This window comes from Mobula hypostoma, chromosome 15, assembly GCF_963921235.1.
Source record: "Mobula hypostoma chromosome 15, sMobHyp1.1, whole genome shotgun sequence".
NCBI lineage: Eukaryota > Metazoa > Chordata > Chondrichthyes > Myliobatiformes > Myliobatidae > Mobula > Mobula hypostoma.
This window is the reverse complement of record NC_086111.1, coordinates 58,787,092-58,812,434: the sequence shown is the minus strand read 5'-3', so window position 1 is coordinate 58,812,434 and position 25,343 is coordinate 58,787,092. Positions and strand designations below refer to the sequence as shown.

General features: G+C 38.4%; 1 protein-coding gene across 2 annotated transcripts in view; it reads right to left on the bottom strand.

The window, feature by feature from the left end:
- iqsec1b (IQ motif and Sec7 domain ArfGEF 1b) overlaps positions 1–25,343 on the bottom strand; it is a 518,432-nt gene that overhangs the window by 346,122 nt on the left and 146,967 nt on the right. For both annotated transcript variants that reach the window (XM_063068138.1, XM_063068134.1), the window contains exon 2: positions 6,319–6,348. In XM_063068138.1, the coding sequence (XP_062924208.1) occupies positions 6,319–6,348 (30 nt within the window). The remainder of the gene's footprint in view (positions 1–6,318; positions 6,349–25,343) is intronic.

Sequence of the window (25,343 nt, the reverse complement as noted above, 5' to 3'; positions counted from 1 at the left end):
AAAGAGAACCCAATTAAATAAATAACACAAAAAATTATACTTATTCATTTATTTATTGAGAAAAATAATCCATTACATAGAAAATAGAAAACATAGAAAACCTACAGCACAATACAGGCCCTTCGGCCCACAAAGTCGTGCTGAACATGTCCCTACCTTAGAAATTATTAGGGTTACCCATGGTCCTCTGTTTTTCTAAGCTCCATGTACCTATCCAAAGTCTCTTAAAAGATCCCATCGTATTCGCCTCCACCACCGTTGCCGGCAGCCCATTCCACGCACTCACCACTCTCTGCGTAAAAAACTTACCCCTGACATCTCCTCTGTACCTACTCCCAAGCATCTTAAACCTGTGCCCTCTTGTGGCAGCCATTTCAGCCCTGGGAAAAAGCCTCTGACTATCCACATGATCAATGCCTCTCATCACCTTATATACCTCTATCAGCTCTCCTCTCATCCTCCGTCGCTCCAGGGAGAAAACTCAACCTGTTTTCATAAGGCATGCTCCCCAATCCAGGCAACATCCTTGTAAATCTCCTCTACACACTCTCTATGGTCTCCACATCCTTCTTGTAGTGAGTTGACCAAAACTGAGCACAGTACTTGAAGTGGGGTCTGACAAGGGTCCTATATAGCTGCAACATTACCTCTTGGCTCCTAAATTCAATTCCATGATTGATGAAGGCCAATACACCGTATGCCTTCTTAACCACGGAGTCAAACTGCGCAGCTGCTTTGAGTGTCCTACGGACTCAGACCCCAAGATCCTGCTGATCCTCCACACTGCCAAGAGTCTTACCATTAATACTATATTCTGCCATCACATTCGACCTACCACAATGAACCACTTCACACTTATCTGGGTTGAACTCCATCCGCCACTACGCAGCCCAGGTTTGCATCCTATCAATGTCCCGCTATAACCTTTGACAGCCCTCCACACTATCCACAACACTCCCGACCTTTATGTCATCAGAAAACTTACTAACCCATCCCTCCACTTCCTCATCCAGGTCATTTATAAAAATCACGAAGAGTAAGGGTCCCAGAACAGATCCTTGAGGTACACCACTGGTCACTGACCTCCATGCAGAATATGACCCATCTACGACCACTCTTTGCCTTCTGTGGGCAAGCCAGTTCTGGATCAACAAAGCAAAGTCCCCTTGGATCCCATGCTTCCTTACTTTCTCAATAAGCCTTGCATGGGGTACCTTATCAAATCCCTTGCTGAAATCCATATACACTAAATCTACGGCTCTACCTTCATCAATGTGTTTAGCCACATTCTCAAAAGATTCAATCAGGCTTGTAAGGCATGACCGGCCTTTGACAAAGCTGTGCTGACTATTCCTAATCATATTATACCTCTCCAAATGTTCATAATTCTTGCCTCTCAGGATCTTCTCCATCAACTTACCAAATACTGAAGTAAGGCTCACCGATGTATAATTTCCTGGGCTACCTTTTCTCCCTTTCTTGAATAAAGGAAGAACATCCACAACCCTCCAGTCCTCCGGAACCTCTCCCGTCCCCATTGATGATGCAGAGATCATCACCAGGTCCTGGCGACTTATCCAACTTGATGCTTTCTAAAAGCTCCAGCACAACCTCTTTCTTAATATCTACATGCTCAAGCTTTTCAGTCTGCTGCAAGTCATCACCACAATCACCAAGATCCTTTTCCATAGTGAATACTGAAGTATTAATTAAGTACCTCTGCTATTTCCTCCAGTTCCATACACACTTTCTCACTGTCATACTTGATGGCTCCTATTCCTTCATGTCTTATCCTCTTGCTCTTCACATAATTGTAGAATGCCTTGGAGTTTTCCTTAATCCTGCCCGCCAAGGCCTTCTCATGGGCCCTTCTGGCTCTCCTAATTTCCTTCTAAAGCTTCTTCCTGTTAGCCTCATAAGCTTCTTGATCTCTAACATTACCTAGCTCTTTGAACCTTTTGTAAGCTTTTCTTCTTGACTAGATTTACTACAGCCTTTGTACACCATGGTTCCTGTACCCTACCATAACTTCCCTGTCTTATTGGAACGTACCTATACAGAACTCCACACAAATATCCCCTGAATATTTGCCACATTTCTTCCGTACCTTTGCCTGAGAACATCTGTTCCCAATTTACGCTTCCAAGTTCCTGCCTGATAGCCTCATAATTCCCCTTACTCCAATTAAACACTTTTCTAACTTGTCTGTTCCTATCTCTCTCCAGTGCTATAGTAAGGGAGACAGAATTACGATCACTATCTCCAAAATGCTCTCCCACTGAGAGATCTGACACCTGACTAGGTTCCTTTCCCAATACCAAATCAAGTACAGTCTTTCCTCTTGTAGGTTTATCTACATATTGTGTCAAGAAACCTTCCTGAACACACCTAACAAACTCCACCCCATCTAAACCCCTTGCTCTAGGAAGATGCCAATCAATCTAAACCCCTTGCTCTAGGGAGATGCCAGTATATTAGTTGGAAAAAGTGTGTGAACCTTTGCATTCAGTAACTAGTGTAACCCCCTTGTACAATAATAACTTCAACCAAACTTTTCCGGTAATTGGTGGTCAGTCCTGCTCATCAACTTGGAGTAATTGTAGGATATTCCTCCTTACAAAGCTGCATCAACTCTGGGATGTTGGTGGGCTTCCTTACATGAACTGCTTGTTTCAGGTCCTTCCACAACATTTCTATAGGATTAAGTTCAGCCATTCCAAAACACAATTTTTTTTCTTTTTAAACCATTCTGTTGTTGATTTACTCTTGTCTTTCAGGTTATTGTCTCGTTGCATTATCCAACTTCTATTAAGCTTCAGGTGATGGACTGCTTCCCTGACATTCTCCTGTAAAATGTCTTGATACAATTTTGAATTCATTCTTCCCTCAACAATTACAAGCTGTCCAAGCCTTGAGGCATGATGCTCCTTCCACCATGCTTCACAGATGGGATGAGGTTTTGGCATTTGTATGCAGTGCCCTTCTTCCTCCAAACATAGCAATGTGCATTTCTGCCAAAAAGTTTAACTTTTGTCTCATCTGGCCACAGAACATTGACCCAGAAGCATTGTAGAACATCCAGGTGGTCCTTTTGGAGAGCAGTGGCTTCCTCCATGGTGTCCTTCCATGAACACCATTCTTGCTCAGTGCTTTTCATATAGTGGACACATGAACAGGCACTTCAGCAAATTCTAGAGATTTCTGCAGGTCTTTTGCAGCTACTCTTAGGTTCTTTTTCAGCTCCTTCAGCATTACATGTTGTGCACTTGCTGTGATCTTTGCAGGATGCCCACTCCTAGGGAGAATAGCCATAGTACTGAGTTTCCTCCATTTGTAGACAATTTCTCTTACTGTAGACTGATGAACAATCAAGTCTTTAGAAATGCTTTTGTAGCCTTTTCCAGCTTCATGCATCACTACAATTCTTCTTCTAAGGTCCTCTGAAAGTTGTTTTGATCCAGACATGGTGCACACATAAATAGATCTTTCTTGAGAAGAGCAGGTTCTGTCAGTAACCTGACTTTGTGTGTGTGTTTTTTTATAGGGCAGGGCATCAGTACAACCTACACCTCCAGTCTCATCCCATTGATTAGAACACCTAAGTCCGAGTAGTTTTTGTAGAAGGCATTACTCCAAAGGTTCACATACTTTTTCCAACAAAAACATGTAATATTGGATCATTTTTCTCAATAAAATAAATGAACAAGTATAATGTTTCTTGTGTTATTTATTTAATTGGGTTCCCTTTATCTAGTTTTTGGAATTGAAGATCTGATCACATTTTACGTCATATTTATATAGAAAGAAAGAAATTTCTACAGGATTCACAAACTTTCTAGCACCACTGTAAATCCCTGCATTGTTTGCCCATGTACAGCAGTGGCTTTGAATATAGAAACCATGTGTGGAAAGTGGTATTTGGGCAAGCTGAAGCAATAGCTGTAGCCATACAGTACTTATTGTGGGGCCCAGGGCTCCACACTGGCTGGCATGTTAATACAGGCTACCATTGGCTCTGGCAGCATCTGCTCCACATGTTGACAGATCACCTAGATCATTTCCCTCATCACTGCCTGTTGGATGCAATGGAAGCAGCTATCTCCCCATCTATAACTGGCTGCTCTGCTCTCCTTATTCCAGAGATTTCTCCATGTTAACAAGTTCGTCTACTCCACTTCTCCACACGCATGTTCTTTGATAATCCCAATGATGGGTCAGGGATATGTGCTGGATTTTCAGGACTGCAGAGTAAACCTTTAGACTGCAAAACTAGGAAAGCTGCAAGACATCAGCACTCTACGGGTGGGGTATCAGTGTATGCAAAAGGAAAATAACAGTAACTAAAGTGTAAGTGGGGCCTTTACAGATGAACACAGAATAAATTATACTGGGGAAGAAGGAAATGACAGAAACAGTAAACAAATACTTTGTGTCTACCGGCACTGACATGAACAACTACCTCTCACTTCCTGAAAATTATGGCTGATCTTTAGTGAAGTCCTTGATCCTGGAAACAGAGAGGAAAAGCACCATCCTGAAATCATATTTTCAGCTACAGAAACATCTCCCACCTAGAAGATTCATTATTTGGGGAGCAAAGCTTATTTAAAATACATGTTCATTCTATGTGCATTTATCAATTTAAATGCATTTAAGTACTTCTATCAACCTTTTACCTCTGAAAAAGAGTGACTAATTCCAATATATGTAATGAGGTCAGTGCATAATTTGAAGATACTGCAACATGAATGCTCAGAACTTATAAGAGAAGGTAATTAATGCATGGGATGTCTCCTGATTCAACAACAGCATGGAAATGCATTCTCTAAAAAGATCAGTGATTCAGAATAGGAGCCCAACATCACCTTCTCAAGGGATAGACAATAAAATACAATGTCTACTAGCAACCCATGCATATCATAAATAAAGAGCAAGAAAAACTGTCATAATTCATTTGCAATGTACAAATCCTCAGCAGGAGTAACTCCACTGAAAGCTAACCCAGCTCCCTGTACCCTACAGTATCTGTCAGTGGATTACAAACTTCCTGATAGGAAGCAAGCAGTAAGTAGGCTGGGTTCCTACTTGCTTGATCCAACGTCTACAAGTACAGACTTTGCACAGGCTTCTTTCACCCCTCCTGTTCTCATTTTATACAAATGACTGTACCTCCACAGACAAATCAACTAAAATCTCCAAGACTGCAGATGACACAACTGTAGCTGGTCTTATCTCTGATATTGTGATCTGTGATACATTACAGATTACTAGAATCTTAATAATTAGAATTTAATTATTAAAATGGAGTGGCATAGTGATACCTTTTTAAAGACAGATTTAATAATATTTATTTTAGATTCCACTAAAGAAATGAGAAGGTAAGCATTAATAAACCCAAATATCTTACATTCAAGGCATGAGTTCCACTGCGTCTAGATCTTAGGTGCAGTCAACCAACAAAGGAGTGGTCAAAGGGACAGAGTTTCATTTAGGTACTGAAATCCGAAAAGAATACAGTGGATTCCAGTTAATTGGGCCATCGGTTAATCAGGGCAGCCGCTTATTTGGGACAATTCTTAAAGAACAGAAACTACCCAGGATTCCCTTCATTTATTTATTTGGGACACTATGATGCTTAATTGGGGCAGAAGACTGTTGCTGAACAGCTTCTAATCAGCCGCCAAACACTACACTGTGTTTCAAGCGAAGATTTTAAATAGTGTTAGTTGCGTGTGTTTGTCATTGTTGCAGTGATTTTTGTCATTGATGGTTGACAAAAATTAAGCAGCAAGACAATTCAGAACTGTTTTGCTCATTGCGATATCAAACATTCAGACTTAGAGATACCAGAAACAGCCAGGAGTGAAAATGAAACAATTTCACTATTTCAGCAAGTTAGGAACTACAAAGAATTTGAAGGTTTCGACAATCATCTTGAATGTTACAATGAAAATGAAGAATTGAAGGATGCAATCATTGACAGTATTGTGTGAAAGCAGTCCATAATCTGCACTAGGTGTCTGCACAAATTTTGTTCATTTATAGTCAGAATAACATGATATGGATAAACTCCTCTATTGATAAGTATTAGGAACTAATACACAGCTTTGTAATACAGTAGTAGTTTAGGTACTGTTCTAATTTGTTCTCCATTTCATTTAAATAAATAATTTGCTACTGAGTTTGTTTTATACATTTTTAACTAAACAGCTAACTGGGGCAGAAGCTTAACTGGGTCAAAATGTGTTAATCCCAATGTGTTTCAAATAACCGGAATCCATTGTAATATTTCATTAAGAATAGTGACCGAACACAAACCTGACACTTCTTGAGCTCTCTCCTTCATACCTGTTAAGTAAAAAAAAGAAGAATGGTTAGTACAAAACATGGAAATAATTTTCTGATGTTTTCATTTAATTAACTGCTTTCAAATCCAAAACCAATGGAGAAGTGACAATTCTGATTAGACCTAGTCAGAAATAAAATTTTCAAGCACTCAATTACTACTCTTCTTTTGTTCAGCATTATTCACATCTAGATGGATTTAAATTTCAATTTTAATAAAGCACTGAATATGCTTGTGTTTGTTTTTTTAATCTAATAATGTTTGAGAGAATACTTGGAAATTAATGCTTTTAGGGTGAAAAATTAAGATCATTTTCATTAAATTTAAAATTCAAACAATAATTTTCAAAGGAAGAAAATACGCTTATAAATTCATAATCAGTTTTATAAAGAGCTCAAGTGCACAATAACTATCTTCACCATCATCATAAATTTGACTTATGAGAAGTAACATTAGTTAATGAAGGAATAATTTAAATTTTCTTATTGGTATCTAGCAATCAGCCATTGCTTCAAATAGAACTTTCTAGGCTTGTGAGGTAGAGACCATAGAACTTAACCACAAAATCATGACTTATTTAATTAATAGAAAAATATCTATAGGAAAAAAAAACAAAGTTGCTGTCTTCATAAATTGCACAGCATGATATTTTGAAAACTAGGCATTACATTCTGCACTCACTAATGTTTAAAACTAAATACATCATTCCACAACAAAAATAAGCACCTTGTAAAACAGCATTTAGGTAATGTCATATAATAAATATATAAGACACTCAATATTTAACGCGTATTTTAATGACAAAATGATTTAAAGTTCTCTTCAAAATGTGCAAATTTCATTTATTATCGAAGTATGTATACATTATACAACCTTGAGATTTGTCTCCTAACAGGCAGCCACGAAACAAAGAAACCAAAAAAAAATTTTTTTTAAACTGTCAAGCACCCAATGTGCAGAAGGAAAAAAAACAAATCGTGCAAACAATAAATGCAAGCAAATAGTGTTCTGAGCGTTCTCTAAAGGCTGATTTATACTTGTGCGTACGGACTACGCTGTAGCCTACACTGTAGGCCTGATTGATACTTTTGTGTAGCCCTACACCGTAGCGAGCATGTATAGTTGTGTGTGTGTCGGTCTGCAATTCCCTGCCAAAATGCTAGTTGGCGGTGGGGTTTCTATGCCACTGTGTTGAGTTTCTTCGTGAGACATGGACGAGGAAATGCATTTCAAATATTTTCGGATGTCGGCAGGTGGATTTGATGATTTGGTTCATCGTTTCCAACCCCCCATTTATTTCACATCAGTGTACAGACATGGCGGAGAAAAGCAACCAGAAATGCGTAGGAGGAAATGCAATGCTACCAACCAGACCAATCACAGTTGTTGCGGTCTGTGTCGCCGCGACTTTGGCCTATACTCTATCGAGTTACATTTTTGGGGAGGTGCGCATCACCCTACAGCGTAGGGAACGTGGTACCTACGATGTACATTTGACGCAGAAGTATAAATTGGGCTTAAGTCCGTTCTCAGACCCTTAGTTCAACGCAGAGCCGAATAAATGTTGGGCAGTAGTGAGCTGAACCAGTGAATCCCTTGCCTCAGGTCTCAACACCTTGACCTTTTCAAACTGAAATCATTCTCCAAACATCAGGTTCAGGTACTTTTATATGCTCTGGATCCTGTTGCCTTGATTCAGCCTGTACCCAATCTTTCTAATTTGGCCCAGCACTTAAACTGTCATCCAAAGATTTTTTGCACATTAGGTTAAACCTCACAAAGAAAGCACAGATTTTTATGTAGTATAGAACTGTAAGTGGAAACTTTCCTACATATCTTAATTGCTTGTTGCTGTTTTTTTTTAACAAAACATTCTACTACTTCATAAGCTACATTCGACAGTATGCCTCAGTCTAAGATTTGAAACGAAATCTGTACTTGATCTAGTGGCTCCCATTTGCCAAGCCTATTCCAAAAGAAAATTAGTCAGAAAGTTATCTGAATTTTGAGACTTGTGATAATCATAAGCTGCACAATATGTGTTGATGGTAAAGCCAAAATGCAATTAAATTGAGTATTTCTGATTAAGATGAACAAGTTAGAGTACTGAGTATAGATACAAAATAATACCCTTCCTATGGGCAAAATAAAAGAGAGCATAGATATTCTTCTTGAATTACCAGGCCATTAACTTTACGTGGCTAACTTTCTTTCCAGGAGAAACTTTGGCAATGCTATATTTGACTTTCAAGAAAGATACAAGCATTGGATAGAAAACAAAAAATGCAGGAAACACTCAGCAGTTCAAACAGCATCAGTGAGGACAGGCATGCATTGTCAGGTCAAGAATGCTACATAAAACTGGCATGTGAAGCAACAAGCATGAGAGTGATGAGTAAAGAGATTAGAGACAAGTTCTTCGACAGAGTATAGGCCAAAGTTGTCAAAGTAATAATATTCTTTAAAAAATCAATAATTGGTGAAAAGAAAAAAGGAAACTCACTGGATTTTGTGACACCTTTGCCAAGTGCCTCTTTTTAGTCCACATAGGTGACTGAACTTCCAGTAACTTATCACCATCCTATTCCCACTTTGTCGTCAGCTTCCTATATTGCTCTAAAGATGCCCAACGAAAGCTCATGGACAACATCACTTCTTCCTTCTGGTTATTAAAGGGCTCTGACTCAATATTAAACAATTTTAGCTAACCTCTTTTCTTCCTCTCCAAACATGTGCCTGTGTCATTCTTTCTTTTTTCTTACATGTCTCTAAATGCCAGTTTTAAAATAAATTTCTCCTTGGCAACTTTGACCTGTACCCCCTCTCTGCAATTTAAAACACAGGTTCCTTTCTCACTTTACTAGTTCCAATGAAGAACCTCAACCCAAAATGTCAAATGTTTCTTTTCCTGCAGATACTGCCTGACATGTAGAATACATCTCTCCTCCTTGGCCCGTACCCCCTCTGAACACACTGCTCTCCACCCTGTCTGCACCAATCCCAACCTTAACATCAAACCTGCAGACAAAGAGCGTGCTTTTGATGAGTGGCGGACTGATCTCTAACTTGCTGAGTCCAGGTGGCAACTCTCAGACACCTCTTATTTACCCTGTTTAAACAAACCCACTCTTTAGCATCAGGCCGCTGTCTTCAGCACGATCAGTAACCTCATCAACTCTAGAGATCTCTCATTCACTGCCACCAAACTTATGGTACCCTTACTCAACCTAATCATTTTACCTCCTACACAAGTTCACAACCCTGACTGTCCAGGTAGGCCCATTGTCTTTGCCTGATCCTGCTCCACTGTCTTTGCCTGATCCTGCCCCACTGAACTCATGTCCGCCTACCTCAACTTCATTCTATCCCCCTTGGTTCAGTTCATGCCCACTGATATCCATGGTACTTCACATGCTCTCGATCTCCTCAACAACTCTCAATTCCCCAGCCCTGACTGTCTCATTTTCACCATGCATGTCCAAGTCCCTATACGCTTGATCCCCCATCAAGAAGGTCTTAAAGCTCTCCATTTCTTTCTCAACAAAAGATCTAACCAGTTCCTTCCACTACCAGCCTCCTCCATCTGACAGGACCGGTCCTCACCCTCAACAATTTCTCATTTGGCTCCACCTACTTTCTCCAAACTCAAGGGGCAGCTATGGGCAACCCCATGGGCCCCAACTATGCCTGCCTTTTCGTTAACTAAGTGAAACAGTGCATGTTCCAAGCTTTCTCTGATAATTCTGCGCTACATTGCAACTACATTGGTGCCGTTTCAAACACCCATGCTGAAGTCATCAATCTCATCAACTTTGCCTTCAACTTCCACCCCGTTCTTTAATTCACTTGGTCTATTGCTGACACCTCTCTTTCCTTTCTCAATCTTCTGTTTCCATCTCTGGAAACCAAACTGTCTACCAACATCTTTTACAATCATGCTGATTCCCATGGCTACTTTGATTATATCTCTTCCCACCCTGTCTCCTGTAAAAATGCTATTCCCTCTTCTCAGTTCCTTCATCACCGCCATATCTGAGCCCAGGATGACCTTTTCCTTTCCAGGACATCCAAGATGTCGTTCTTCTTTAAAACACAGGATTTCCCTTCCTCCACTACTGACGCTGCCCTCACCCGCAGCTCCTCCATTTCCCGGACATCTACAATCACCCATCTCCCCACCACCTTAACAGGGATAGATTGAGTTCCTCTTGTCCTCACCTGCTACCCTGTAAGCCTCTGCATCGAACACATCATTCTGAACAACTTACGTTATCTTCAGCCGGATCCTACTACCAAACAGATCTTTACCTCTCTCTCACTCTCCATTTCCAACAGGAATAACTCCCTCCATGATTCCCTTGTCCATTCGTCCCTCTCCACTAACCTCCTTTCTAGCACTTACCCTTATAAGTGACAGAAATGCAACTTCACCATTCAGGGCCCCAACCAGTTCTAGGTGAAGCAACATTTCACCTGAGAATCTGTTGGGGGTCATCTATTGTATTCAGTACTGCCGATGTGGCCTCACTAAATTGGTGATGTAAAGTGGGGGACCACGTTGTTGAGTACCTCCGGTCCATCCATCAAAAGTGGAATTTCCTGGTGGCCAACCATTTGAATTCCTATCTCCATTCCTGTTCCAACATGTTGGTCTATGGCCTCCTCTTCTAGCATGATGAAGCCACTGAAGTGGAGGACCAACACCTCATATTCCATCTAGGTAGCCTCCAACCTGATGACATTTACATCAATTTCTCCTGCTGGTAAAATTTTTCCCATTTCTCCTTTCCTCTTCTTCTATCCCCCACTTTGGACTCTGACCTCTTTTAATCACCTGCCTATCACCTCTCACAGTGCCCCTCCTTCTTCCCTTTCTCCCAAGGTCCACGGTCCTCTCCTATAAGATTCTTTCTTCTTTAGCCCTTTACCTTTGCCACCCACATGGCTTCACCTTTCAGCTTCTAGCTAACCTCCTTCCTTCCCCCCACCTTTTTATTCTGGTGTCTTCCCCCTTCCTTTCCAGTTCTGATGAAGAGTCTCAGCCTGAAACATCAACTGTTTGTTCATTTCCATGGATGCTGCCTGACCTACTGAGTTCTTCTATTATTTTGTGTGTTACTTCCAATATTTTCTGGGTCTTTTTGTTTTGGATTTCTAACATCTGCAGCTTATTATTTCAATTGCAAGTACCAGATTGTCTTCAATGTAAATTTATTTACCTCTTCAACTAATGACAATACAGCAATATTTTATTTATATTTAAACCTAGACCGACTACTTCTGTGATCAAAAAGCTCCTTTTTGTATCCTTTGGATATCTGTTGAATCTCAATGTTAGTCAAGATGTACTTTGTATTGCCCAGAGCTCATTTCTTCATTGATCCATAGACAATTCTCCTAAACGAGGAGAAAATTCTGAAATCAGAGGTGCAAAGGGACTGGAGAGTCCTCATGCAGAACTCCACCATGAAGGTTAACTCACAGGTTGAGTCAGTGGTAAGGAAGGCAAATACAATATTAGCATTCATTTCGGAAGGACTAGAATATAACAGCCAGGATGTAATGCTGAGGCTTTACAGGCATTGGTCAGATCATACTTGGAGTACTGTGAGTAGTTTTGGGCTCCTTATCTAAGAAAGGCTGTGCTGGCGTTGGAGAGACTCCAAAGGAGATTCACGAGAATAATCCAAGAAATGAAAGGGTTAATTTATAAGGAGCATTTTATGGCCCTGGGTCTGTACTTGCTGGGGTTTAGAAGAATAAGAGGGGAGGGGGGAATCTCTTTAAAACTTATCGAATATTGAAAGGCTGAGATAAAGACAATGTTTCCTACAGTGGGGGAAGTCTGGCACTGGATGGCACAGCTTCTAAATAGAAGGATTTTCCTTAGAACAGACATGAAGAGGAATTTCTTTAGCTAGCAGGTGGTGAATCTTTAGAATTCATTGCCACAGACAGCTGAGGAGGTCAAGTCATTGGTTATATTTAAAGAGGAGGTTGATAGGTCCTTGATTAGTAATTTATGGGGAGAAGTCAGGGAAATGGGGCTGAAAGGGATAACAATCAACCATGATGGAATGGTGGAGCAGACTCAATAGGGCCAAATTGCCTAAATCTTCTCCTATGTATTACGGTATAAATTTCCAAGGGTAATACTCAAAGTTTCTTAGATACTTATCTAGTTCATATCAGTTTGTATTTGCCAAAATAATAGCTTGCACTGTACAATAGCTTGATGGTTTACCTTCAACCCTAATCCAATACAGCAGGAGTCCTGGAAAACAAAACTAATGAGGGAATATCGATAATTGCACTCATTGTGCTCATTACAACCATTGTGCTCTTACACAATGAGTCAGTTTAATTTCAGCTGTCAAAATGCAAGTTTTGAATCTATATAGAATTTTTAAAGCCAAATACTATATTAATAGCAACCTGAAGAATTACTTGAAAACTGAACAGAATATTCAGGGAAAATTATACATCAACCCTATTGTCAATATATGAAAAACAAGAAACATTCAAGCATATCTGAAACTAAGAAAGTATTTTATAGCTTAACTGAAAATGCTGATGATATAACAGTTATTGCATGAGAGAACCAATTATCTAAATATATTTTAAAAGAAATTTATTTAAAAATAGATATCTACATTTAATTTAAATGCAATTTCTCTGAGCATAAACCTTAGTAGGGCTGGGGTTGTTGGTAAAGTACAGCCTTTGAAAATAGTGTTTTAGAGAGTTATAGATGTAAATAATATTTTGGACCATATTTTCCTGGAAAAATAGAATTTAGAAAAGAATTACATTTAGACAGCATTTTTAAATCAAATTAGGAGCCCAAATTTTGAATACGTATATTGTGCACCCACTGACAACTGCTTCTGAATTATGCTATTTATGAGCCATGCATCAATTTCATTAAAACTAGGTGGACAATCTATGAAAGATAGCTGATCAAATAACATTTCAAGCTACAACTAAATATAATTTTAATTAACACACATCAAAGTTGCTGGTGAACGCAGCAGGCCAGGCAGCATCTCTAGGAAGAGGTACTGTCGACGTTTCAGGCCGAGACCCTTCGTCAGGACTAACTGAAGGAAAAGTTAGTAAGAGATTTGAAAGTGGGAGGGGGAGGGGGAGATCCAAAATGATAGGAGAAGACAGGAGGGGGAGGGATGGAGCCGAGAGCTGGACAGGTGATTGGCAAAAGGGATATGAGAGGATCATGGGACAGGAGGCCCAGGGAGAAAGACAAGGATGGGGGGGGGGGAACCCAGAGAATGGGCAAGGGGTATAGTCAGAGGGACAGAGGGAGAAAAAGGAGAGTGAGAGAAAGAATGTGTGTATAAAAATAAATTACGGATAGGGTACGAGGGGGAGGTGGGGCATTAATGGAAATTAGAGAAGTCAATGTTCATGCCATCAGGTTGGAGGCTACCCAGACGGAATATAAGGTGTTGTTCCTCCAACCTGAGTGTGGCTTCATCTTTACAGTAGAGGAGGCCGTGGATAGACATGTCAGAATGGGAATGGGATGTGGAATTAAAATGTGTGGCCACTGGGAGATCCTGCTTTCTCTGGCGGACAGAGCGTAGGTGTTCAGCAAAGCGGTCTCCCAGTCAGCGTCGGGTCTCGCCAATATACAGAAGGCCACATCGGGAGCACTGGACGCAGTATATCACCCCAGCCAACTCACAGGTGAAGTGTCGCCTCACCTGGAAGGACTGTCTGGGGCCCTGAATGGTGGTAAGGGAGGAAGTGTAAGGGCATGTGTAGCACTTGTTCCGCTTACAAGGGTAAGTGCCAGGAGGGAGATCAGTGGGGAGGGATGGGGGGGACGAATGGACAAGGGCTGTCAAAGCAATAGCATCCAATGCCCAAGATACTATTTCCTTTCACTATTCACAGTAGTCTAAAATCATGACTATAAATGCTGAGAGAGCATAAGGGAAATGGCAAAATAAATAAATACTTGAACTTTTTAACACATTGATTTACTTTACTGATTAAAGGGGGATTTTGAAGCAATAGCTGATAACAATTAAAAATTATATGCACAGATAAGTTTAACAGAAGTGCCCTGGGGAGCGGCAATTGTCATCCAGTCCCATCAGATCATCTGGCTGATTTTTGCGTCAGTGGTCTGCAGTGTGGGGTCCACAAAACCATATGACAATCCAAGAAATTTAGGGGATATAAAAGAATTTAGTGAGGGGAAAGGATGAAATAAAATCCTTCTTTATTTTTTGATTACAAACTGTATTTAGTAATACTCTAATAATTGAATATAAAAAAAGCCATACTGATCGTGAAATTCATAATACTTCAAGTCTTTGACAGAAAGATTGACTTTGGGGAAGGAAGGTGTATACTTTAAAAAAGAAAGTGAGCTACTAGTCTGGACATGCACAAGTTTGTTTTATTTTCTCTATTTTATGATTCCCACCCTATGTAGGACAGGTTCCATATACAAAAAAAGACAACATTTTAATTTAGTAAGTCATTTTCTCCATTTTTCTGTCAAACCCTTGATAAACTTTTAACCAATTAGAATAGGTAAATTGACTAGAATATCAAAGAATTAAAAAATTGTACACATTTGTATTTATTAACTGTTTAACCACCTACATTTGAAGTGATTTCACTCAGATGATATATATATAAATTACACCATGACATACAGCTTTGTCAATACCAGTAGCCTTAAGAAGTATCCTTTAATCATGGAGAAGTCCTCCATGACCTGGATCAACACATTGATGTCATGTGGGGGCACGTGTGCTTGAAGGACTCCATCAGGCAATGCCAACTCAGGGCCACCCATGCTGTGGGCAAGATGCCAGACAAAGACCGATCCAACCCTGGCTCCCAAGTGTCTTCCCTTCCTGGGCCACACTTCAATTAGAAGTGTGAACGCCATATAAAACAACAACATGGAGAAGTGCTGTCTATTATCAGTGAATGCATGAAGTAGTATACAAATCACCATATTGTTTCTAATCAGGCTACTGCTGGTTTAAAGGGAACCACATTGAAACATGATCAGCACCCATTCCATTCTAGGTGCCAAGACAGAACACCACCCCACTCTATTTCTGTAAAAGATGGAAATAAAGAAGTAATCTTGCTTAAAATATTGAAGAAATGTGTCTTCATCTTTTCAAATCTTTTTATTATTATTATTCAAAAAATAACACGAGTACATTGAAGTAAGCAACACTTACAATGTCTCAAGGAAAAAAAACATTATTTTAAAGATTGAAAAATTTTTGTAATAACAAAAACCCCTACTAAGCAGAAAACTGGGGGAAAAACCCATTAGGTGTACAACCCCGGAGCCATGCGTCATACAAAAAGCTTCTAAAGATAAACATCAAACCGCCAGCAAGAAAAAAATATACCAGAAATTTACAATTAGATTGTGGAGAAAATCTATCAATTAATTCAAATGATAATAATGAGCAAATGAACCCCATATTTTCTCAAAATCAAATAAAGGTTCAAAGGTTCGAATTCTAATTTTCTCCAAACTAAGACATAGCATCACTTGAGAGAACCATTGTGACAAAGTGGGAGCTGATGTATCCTTCCACTTCAACAAAATAGCCCTTAATCAATGTAACAAATGCAATAACATGTTGATTAGACACAGAGATACCATGGATATTTTGAGTAATTATTCCAAAAAGCACAGTTAATTTGTTAGGTTCTAAATTAATTTTAAGTGCTTTAGAAATTGTTGAAAAAACTAACTTCCAGAACTGTTCCAGTATAGAGCAACACCAAAACATGTGTGTCAGTGTAGCTGTCTCAGCTTTACATCTATCGCAATAACTATCAACATTAGGAAATATTTTAGACAGTCTCTCCTTCGTCAGATGGTAACGATGTACAATTTTAAATTGAATCGGTGAATGACTAGCACAGATCGAAGAAGAGTTAACCAGCTTCAGAATCCGCGTCCAATCCTCCGTCATAAAAGTCAAATTGAGTTCCTTTTCCAAATCTTGTTTAATCTTAAATAAAGGACGCTTATCCCATTGTAATAATAAATTATAAATTCTTCCAATAGAACCTTTCATTGAAGGGTTCGTACTCATAATAGTATCTAACAGGTCAGCCGCCAATATGTAAGGAAAATTACTTAAATATTTTTGTAAGAAATGTCGGTATTGTAAAAAGTGTGAGTATGAAAGAGAATATTTATCAACTAATTGTTCAAAAGACATCAATCTATCTTCTTTAAATAAATGCAAAAAAGAATTAATACCTTTAGTTTTCCAAAGTAAAAAAATTGGATCACTCAAAGAAGGCTTAAAAAAGTAATTTCGATAAATTAAACTACAAAGTTCAAATTTTTTAAGATTAAAAAAATTGCGGAACTGGAGCCAAATTTGTAAACAATGCTTAATCACAGGGTATAGGTTTAAATTAGCAACTTTAGCTAATTGTATAGGTAAAGCAACTCCCAATAACGAGGTTAAGTAAAACTGTTTCACAGCTTTCAATTCCAGGTCTACCCAAATTGGCTGATCATTCTTATCAACCCAATATAACCAAAAGGACATGTATCACACATTAACAGCTCAGTAATACATTCTTAAATTAGGCAAAGCAAGACCTCCATCCTTTTTCAACTTCTGTAAGTGACATTTACTAATTCTTGGTCTTTTATTATTCCAACTAAAAGATAATAGAATCAATCCGATCAAAAAAGCTTCCTAGTCAAAAAAAAACAGGGATATTCTGAAATAAATATAAAAATTTTGGTAAAATCATCATTTTAACTATATGGATACGACCGACAAGTGAAAATGTAAGTGGACTCCATCTACTAAATAAGTACTTCATAGAGTCTACCAAGGGAACGAAATTGGCTTTATAAAGATCCTTCTTTTTTTTAGTAATTATAACACCTAAATATCTAAAAGAATCTGTGACTTTAAAAGGAGCATTATCATATATAGAGACAGATTCATAAAAAGGAAACAATTCACTTTTACTAAAATTTATTTTATATCCTAAAAAATCTCCAAATTCATTGAATAATTTTAGCAAGGCAGGAATAGATTCTTCAGGATTAGATATATAAACCAATAAATGGTCAGCGAATGGTCTCATTCACAAAGATCCCATGAATATTTTCAACTTCACAAAGAGCAATAGCAAGGGGTTCTAATATTAAATTAAATAACAAAGGACTTAATAGACAACCTTGTCTTGTCCCCTGTGAAAGCTGAGAAAAAGGAGACCTACAGTTGTTAGTAGCAACAGAAGCAATAGGAGCTTTATATATCATTCTAATCCAATTATTAAAATTAACACCAAAGCCAAATTTCTCTAAAACATTAAATAAATATTTCCATTCAACTTGGTTGAACACTTTTTCAGCATCCGAAGAAACGACGCATTGTGGAGTTTTAAAAGAGGACGAATATATAATGTTAAATAGTCTCCGAACATTTGAAAAAGAATAATGCCCTTTATAAAGCCTGTTTGATCTTTAAAAATAATTTTACCTAAAATATTCTCCAACCGATTGACCATTATCTTCGTCAGAATCTTAGCATCAACATTCAATAATGAAATAGGTCTATATGAGGCACAGTCAGTAGGATCTTTATCCTTTTTAAGAATTAAAGAAATAGAAGCCTCATAAAAAGTAGAGGGTAAATCATCTTTCACAAAAGAATCCTTAAACATTTCTAACATATACGGAGAAAGCAATTATCCAATTTTTTAAATAAAATTCTACAGGATAACATCAAGTCCAGGGGCCTTACCAGATTGCATTGAAAAAATAGCTTTATGAATTTCAGCTTCAGTAATTTGGGCATCAAGTGTTTTTTGATCCTCAACAGAAATTTCAGGAAAAGCAATCTTTCGTAAGAAAGCACTCATTTCAGAAGAATCTACTGGACATTGAGATTTATAAAGTGCAGTATAAAAATCTTCAAAAATCTTATTAATTTCTTCATGTTCCCAAGCCAAGGTACCATCTTTCCTACGAATTTTCAAGATTTGCCTTTTGGCTCTAGCTGTTTTTAACTGAGTTGCAAGCAGTTTGTTATTTTTATCTCCAAACATATAAAATTGCCTCTTTAACTTAAGCAAATAGCCTTCAATGGGATGAGTTATTAATAGGTTATATTGTGATTGAAGTTCCACCCTTTGTTTGAATAAATCAATATTAGGGGAAATTGCATAAAAATTATCTAAGTCTTTAATTTGTTTTGAAATCTTATCTAATTCTGCTTTAGTCTGTTTTTAAGCTTAGCTGAATAAGAAATGATCTGACCACGTAAAAATGCTTTAAATGTATCCCATATAATTAATTTAGACATGCCCCCTATACCATTAAAAAGAAAAAAATTCTTTTATCTGAATATCAATGAAACTGACAAAGTCAGAATTTTGCAATAATGTCTGAGACATGTGCCATGCTGGATGGGCAAGAATGACATCATCAAATTCAAAAGACAAACTCAAAAAGGCGTATGATCAGATAGAGCAATAGAGTCATATTCACAATTTTTAACACTAGGCAAGAAGCGGGGATTGATTATAATATAATCAATCCTCGAATATCTTTTGTAAACGTGAAAAGAAAGAATATTCTCTGTTATCGGGGTGCAGATACCTTCATAATTTGATCAATCCAAAATCGATCAAAAAGGAGTTAGTAAGTGACGCGGAGTGATTTGGAAGTCGCTGATTGGTTGAGCTCTTGTCAATCATAGGATTTAAACAACAGTTAAAATCCCCACCCATTATCAACATATATTCATTTAAATCAGGCAGTAAAGCATATACCTTTTTTAAAAAAAGGATCATCTAAGTTAGGACCATACAGATTGACCAAAACAACTTCTCTGTTACAGATCACTCCTTTAACAATTAAAAATCTACCATTAGAATCTGACTCAATATCCTCTTGAATAAATATATTGGATTTAATAAAGATGGACATGCCTTTAGTTTTACTCTGAGAAGTCGAGTGGAACTTCAAACCTCTCCATCATCCAAAAAATCTATTTTGATCTCCCGCCCTGATATGTGTCTCTTGAGCAAAAATTATATCAGGTTGGAATCAATTAATAATTTTAAAAGTCTCTTTTCGTTTGATAGGATGATTTCAACCATGTACATTCCAACTTATTACATTAATCCATTTAAATACCATAATATAATTTTATTCTACTTAATACATGCGTAGAACACATACCAATACGGGATGATCAAAAATGGCGGCGATGAAGAATACAACCGCATAGAAAACACGCATGCTCCGGAACCACCCAATGGGAAAAAACTCCTAACACTAATCCCACCCCCCTCACCGAAAGCCCAAAGGAAAGGCAAGCAACCTATGACAGAATACAAAGCCAGGGACCGCTCTGTCTGTACAGAAAATTTTCTTTTTTAAAGGATTTTCTTTCCCTCCCCCTAGTTAGTAAAAAAACCGAGTGACCTTGTAAGAAAAACAATAAAGTCTCAACCAAGAAAAGTGTTTACATTCCAGCATCTATTAAACAAGAAAGAACCAAAATAATGTTATCTCTCAAAAAGAAAAACCAGCGCCATTTTTAAGTTTAACATTAAATCCCTGAACATTAAATCGGTTATAAGACATTTTAATAAAGCAGCAAAAAAGAACATCAAACCAGATATTAGGTTAAAGAAACAAATCCCTTTATCTTCTTTTCTCAGTTGAATGTCTGAGTAACCATTTAAACAGTCATACTTGATCCATAAATCTTCTTTCCAAAAGAAAACCAATAATATGCAATTATGAACAAATCACCTTATCTTCTTTTATTAGTCTCTCAATGGAATATCCAAGTAACCTTCATAAATCTTCTTTCCGAAATGCGAATAGTATATAAATAACCAAACAACCTTTCAGATAGTTCATTCGGTAGCGGTGGCAGGTATAGTTTGAATGAAGTCCAGTGCGGCTTTTGGATCAAAAAATGTACGAGGAGGAGAATTAGGAGGAAAAACTTTAATTCTTGTTGGGTAACGCAAAGAAGGGAACAATTTCTTATCATATGCCTGTTCATTACCAGAGCAAATCTTGATCTTTGTTCCATTATCTCCGAATAATCTTCATAAAAACGGAGCTCGGATTCCTTAAATCTAAAAACTCTCTGTATTCTTGCCTGTCGCATTATTTGATCTTTAATTTTAAAGTGATGAAAATAAACCAAAACAGATCTTGGCTTATTTGGATCTTTAAATTTTGAAGTAAAAGCTCTGTGTGCTCTTTCTATAGCAGGCAGCTGTGATACAATAGTAGGAAATAAAGTATGAAAAAGCTTACCAAAGGAAGCAGTTAACTCTCCATCTTCAGCTCCTTCTTGCAGCCCAACAATTCGTATATCCCTTCGGCGAGACCTAGTTTCCAGGCCTATAATCTTATTTTGATATCTTTCCAAACGGGTTGTAGCTTCAAACAATTTTTGCTTAATTATCTTCAATTCCTCTTCGTGTGTAATAACTTGAGTTTCCAAATCTTTAAGTTTTCCCAAAAATAACTTCATTTCATTACTATTCTTTTCCAGTTGGTCTTTAATTGACCCATTCTGATCTTTAATTGCATTCAGTGTCCAAACAATATCTTTAGCCCATGGTGGCATTTCATCAGATCTTTCCTTTTGCATCTTTCCTTTCCCATTACCTTTATCACTAGGTTCAGACAAGTTCTTCCTACTCTTCGTAGACACAGACATATTGTTCTCCCACAAAAACCAGCAAATAAAAATTTTTAATTCGAAATTTAAACTAGGGGGAGAGAAACAAAACTAAGAGCAGCACAAGATTGCTGCTACTCCATTTGCAGACAGGCGCGGTCTCCTAAAGAAATGTGTCATCTTTAACTTTATGCCTTTTGGAAATCAGTTCATCTTTTACTCACTTAGCTATTCACAGTAACAGAAATTTTGACTAGGAGTGCCCAAACTTCTGCATGCCACTGTATGTGCAGTCTCTCCCATCTCAGTCACTGAAGCTTGTAACTCCTCCAGAGTCAAGGTCCCTTGGTGGCCTCCCTCACTAGTCCCCTTCTTGCACAGTCACTCAGTTTTTGAGGACGGCCTGCTGTAGGCAGATTTACAGCTGTGCCATATTCTTTCCATTTCTTGATGATTGACTTAACTGTACTCCAAGGGATATTCAGTGGCATGGAAACTTTCTTGTATCCATCTCCTGACTTGTGCCTTTCAATAACCTTATCGTGGAGTTGCTTGGGGTATTCTTTTGTCTTCATGGTATAGTTTCTGTCAAGATACTGACTCAACAGCAGTTGGACCTTCCAGATACAGGTGTATTTTTACCATAATCAATTGACTGCACACAGGCCTCGAAAAACAGATCTCCATTTAACTAATTATGTGACTTCTAAAAGCAATTGGTTGCATCAGTTATGATTTGGTGGGTCATATTAAAGGGGGGGTGAATACTTATGGAATCAATTATTTTGCATTTTATATTTGTAATTAATTTAGATCACTTTATAGAGATCTGTTTTCACTTTGACACGGAAGAGTCTTTTTCTATTGATCAATGTCAAAAAAGCCAAATTAAATCCACTGTGATTCAATGTTGTAACACAATGAAAAATGAAAACTTCCAAGGGGGTAAGTACTCTTAATAGGCACTGTAGGTGAGTGGTGGAATATGTCTGGCATCAGTAACTCCACTTAAAAACCTAAGTGATAAATCAATGCTGAAAATTATCATTTCAATTTTTTCAAAACAACTCTTTTAATATGGACTGTTGCTCCACAAAATACTTAATACCTAGAAATTTTAGTTTTGTCTCAAGTATAAATTTTGTAACACACATCAAAGTTGCTGATGAACGCAGCAGGCCAGGCAGCATCTCTAGGAAGAGGTACAGTCGACGTTTCAGGCCGAGACCCTTCGTCAGGACTAACTGAAGGAAAAATTAGTAAGAGATTTGAAAGTGAGAGGGGGAGGGGAGATCCAAAATGATAGGAGAAGACAGGAGGGGGAGGGATGGAGCCAAGAGCTGGACAGGTGATTGGCAAAGGGGATACGAGAGGATTATGGGACAGGAGGCCCAGGGAGAAAGACAAGGGGGGGGAGGAACCCAGAGGATGGGTAAGGGGTATAGTCGGAGGGACAGAGGGAGAAAAAGGAGAGTGAGAGAAAGAATGTGTGTATAAAAATAAATAACGGATGGGGTACGAGGGGGAGGTGGGGCATTAGCGGAAGTTAGAGAAGTCAATGTTCATGCCATCAGGTTGGAGGATTATGGTAATAATTTTTGTAACTAGTTTATTAAAAAAAATGAAGATTTTCCAAAGGCATCACACACTATGCCTTCGTTTACAGATCTGTACATTGTTTAAAATAGTCTGTGTCTGAATTTTGCAAGAATCATTGCATGGAAGGTATTTCTAAAAACTCACATAAAAACTTAAATAAGGTATAGGTGATCTATTTGAAGTAACAAATGACTGGCATTTTCTCCAACCTCCAGTTGCACCTGCAGCTAGAGATGACCGAAATAATAATAGAGGAATCCTATGTTCCATTGTTAAAGACTGTAGAAGAATCTTTTTTTTCCAAAGGAATCTGTAGGAGCTATGTATCTATTTTCTGCCTGTATTCCATTTTGTGGCACTTTTATTATGGTAATCTGTCACATGGGTTGGAGCTTGGTAGAAGCAAACATTTATAGTTATGGATTCACACTTTGTCTTAGTTTAGACAAAGAGGGCTGAACTACGGGGAATTGAATTTTTTTGTTAACCACAAACTTCATTATTTCACTATTCCTGCTATTTGGAATGCTTAGTTATGCTAATTATGCTATTATACCATTTAATATCACTAATATCACCATTAGACCACTATTTAGTTTCATTAGCTTTTCTATTGCTACAAGATCACACATCTTTGCTGGATTTGTAATAAAGGATCAAACATACCTTTTTCAATTTGAAAATTCATTATTTGGAAGCACGTCACGCAGTGTCAATTATCCTGGCTTAGTCTCTCAGTGACTTTAACTTGATTTTCAAGTAACCACGATATTTTGTCAACGAAAAACAGTGAAAGTGAACACGAGTCTACTGGAAAGGATTGCCTCAGACCTCTTGGTGAAGCTGGAGCAGCTTGCGGCAAGTAGACGACCGTTTGCTGATTCATGCTGTGTACTGTGGTTTGAACACAGTTTTGATCGAACAGTGCTGCCTGTCCATTGGAGACCATTACTTGATCCTGTGGAGTTTGCCAAAGGGTTTGTCACTTTATCATTTAAATTGAAAGCTGTTTGTTCAGTCTGGTTTAAGCACTGGATGCGCGAACCGTTTATTTGTTGCCTATGTTTATTGAATCAAATATCACTGGTGCTGCAGGTGAACAAAGAGTTAATTGCAAGTCACACAACTAAAGAAAGTAATACAAGTGTATTGAAGCATGACATTGGTGGCAACAATCCTGGAGTCAGGGCTTGCAAAAGAGAAATTAAAGCTAAAGCTAACAGTAATCTAATCAAAAGTCTTCATAGGAGAATGAAGCAAATGTGAACAAAATTAAAGGTTTAATACCATCAATTAATAATCAATAAAATGCCTTACAAGTGCAATCTCGGCTTCAGGACTTGACTAATCTCTGTGATGCTGTTGCTAAGCAAGATCGCATGCTACTCTCAATACTTTCCAAGGCCGAACAAGAAAAATAGAACCAATATTTTTGAAGTATTGATTGCTATTGCAGTGCATTCATAGAGGATACAAAAAAATGGTTGAACCAAACATGTTCAATTGAAAGCCATGTTGCTGCAACAATCACCTCCCATCACACAACTTTCTCAAGTTCCAAGGCAAGTTCTAACTACGCATATAGCGGGTAACCCACAGAATGATGTAAAACAAACAGTATTCAAATGAGTCCTGACGAAGGGTCTCGGCCTGTACCTCTTCCTAGAGATGCTGCCTGGCCTGCTGCGTTCACCAGCAACTTTGATGTGTGTTACTTGAATTTCCAGCATCTGCAGAATTCCTTGTGTTTAAGTATTCAAATGTCAGTACTTGAACTTCTGTTGCAGGAAAAAAAATCTTCAGTATCTACTACCTCCACTGCATGCATTAAATCAGAGGATGATTTTGCTGCATTAATGGTATGTCAACAATTATTGAAGGACAGACGTGCTGGAGAAGCTAGAGGAACAACTAATTGCTATGGAGCTACAGAGAAAGAAGGAACAGCTTAAGGGAGGCTGGAACTGTCACACAGGTGGTCAATGTTAGTGTGCAAAGGGCTGTGTGTCCCAACAGAGTGATCAGCAGCACTGGGGCTCCACAGGGGACTGTCTTGTCTCCCTTTCTCTTCACCATTTACATCTCGGACTTCAACTACTGCACAGAGTCTTGTCATCTTCAGAAGTTTTCGGATGACTCTGCCATAGTTGGATGTATCAGCAAGGGAGATGAGGCTGAGTACAGGGCCACGGTAGGAAACTTTGTCATGTGGTGTGAGCAGAATTATCTGCAGCTTAATGTGAAAAAGACTAAGGAGCTGGTGGTAGACCTGAAGAGAGCTAAGGTACCAGTGACCCCTGTTTCCATCCAGGGGGTCAGTGTGGACATGGTGGAGGATTACAAATACCTGGGGATACGAATTGACAATAAACTGGACTGGTCAAAGAACACTGAAGCTGTCTACAAGAAGGGTTAGAGCCATCTCTATTTCCTGAGGAGACTGAGGTCCTTTATCATCTGCCGGACGATGCTGAGGATGTTCTGCAAGTCTGTGATGGCCAGTGCTATCATGTTTGCTGTTGTGTGCTGGGGCAGCAGGTGAGGGTGACAGACACCAACAGAATCAACAAACTCATTCGTAAGGCCAGTGATGTTGTGGGGATGGAACTGGACTCTCTCACGGTGGTGTCTGAAAAGAGGATGCTGTCTAAGTTGCATGCCATCTTGGACAATGTCTCCCATCCACTACATAATGT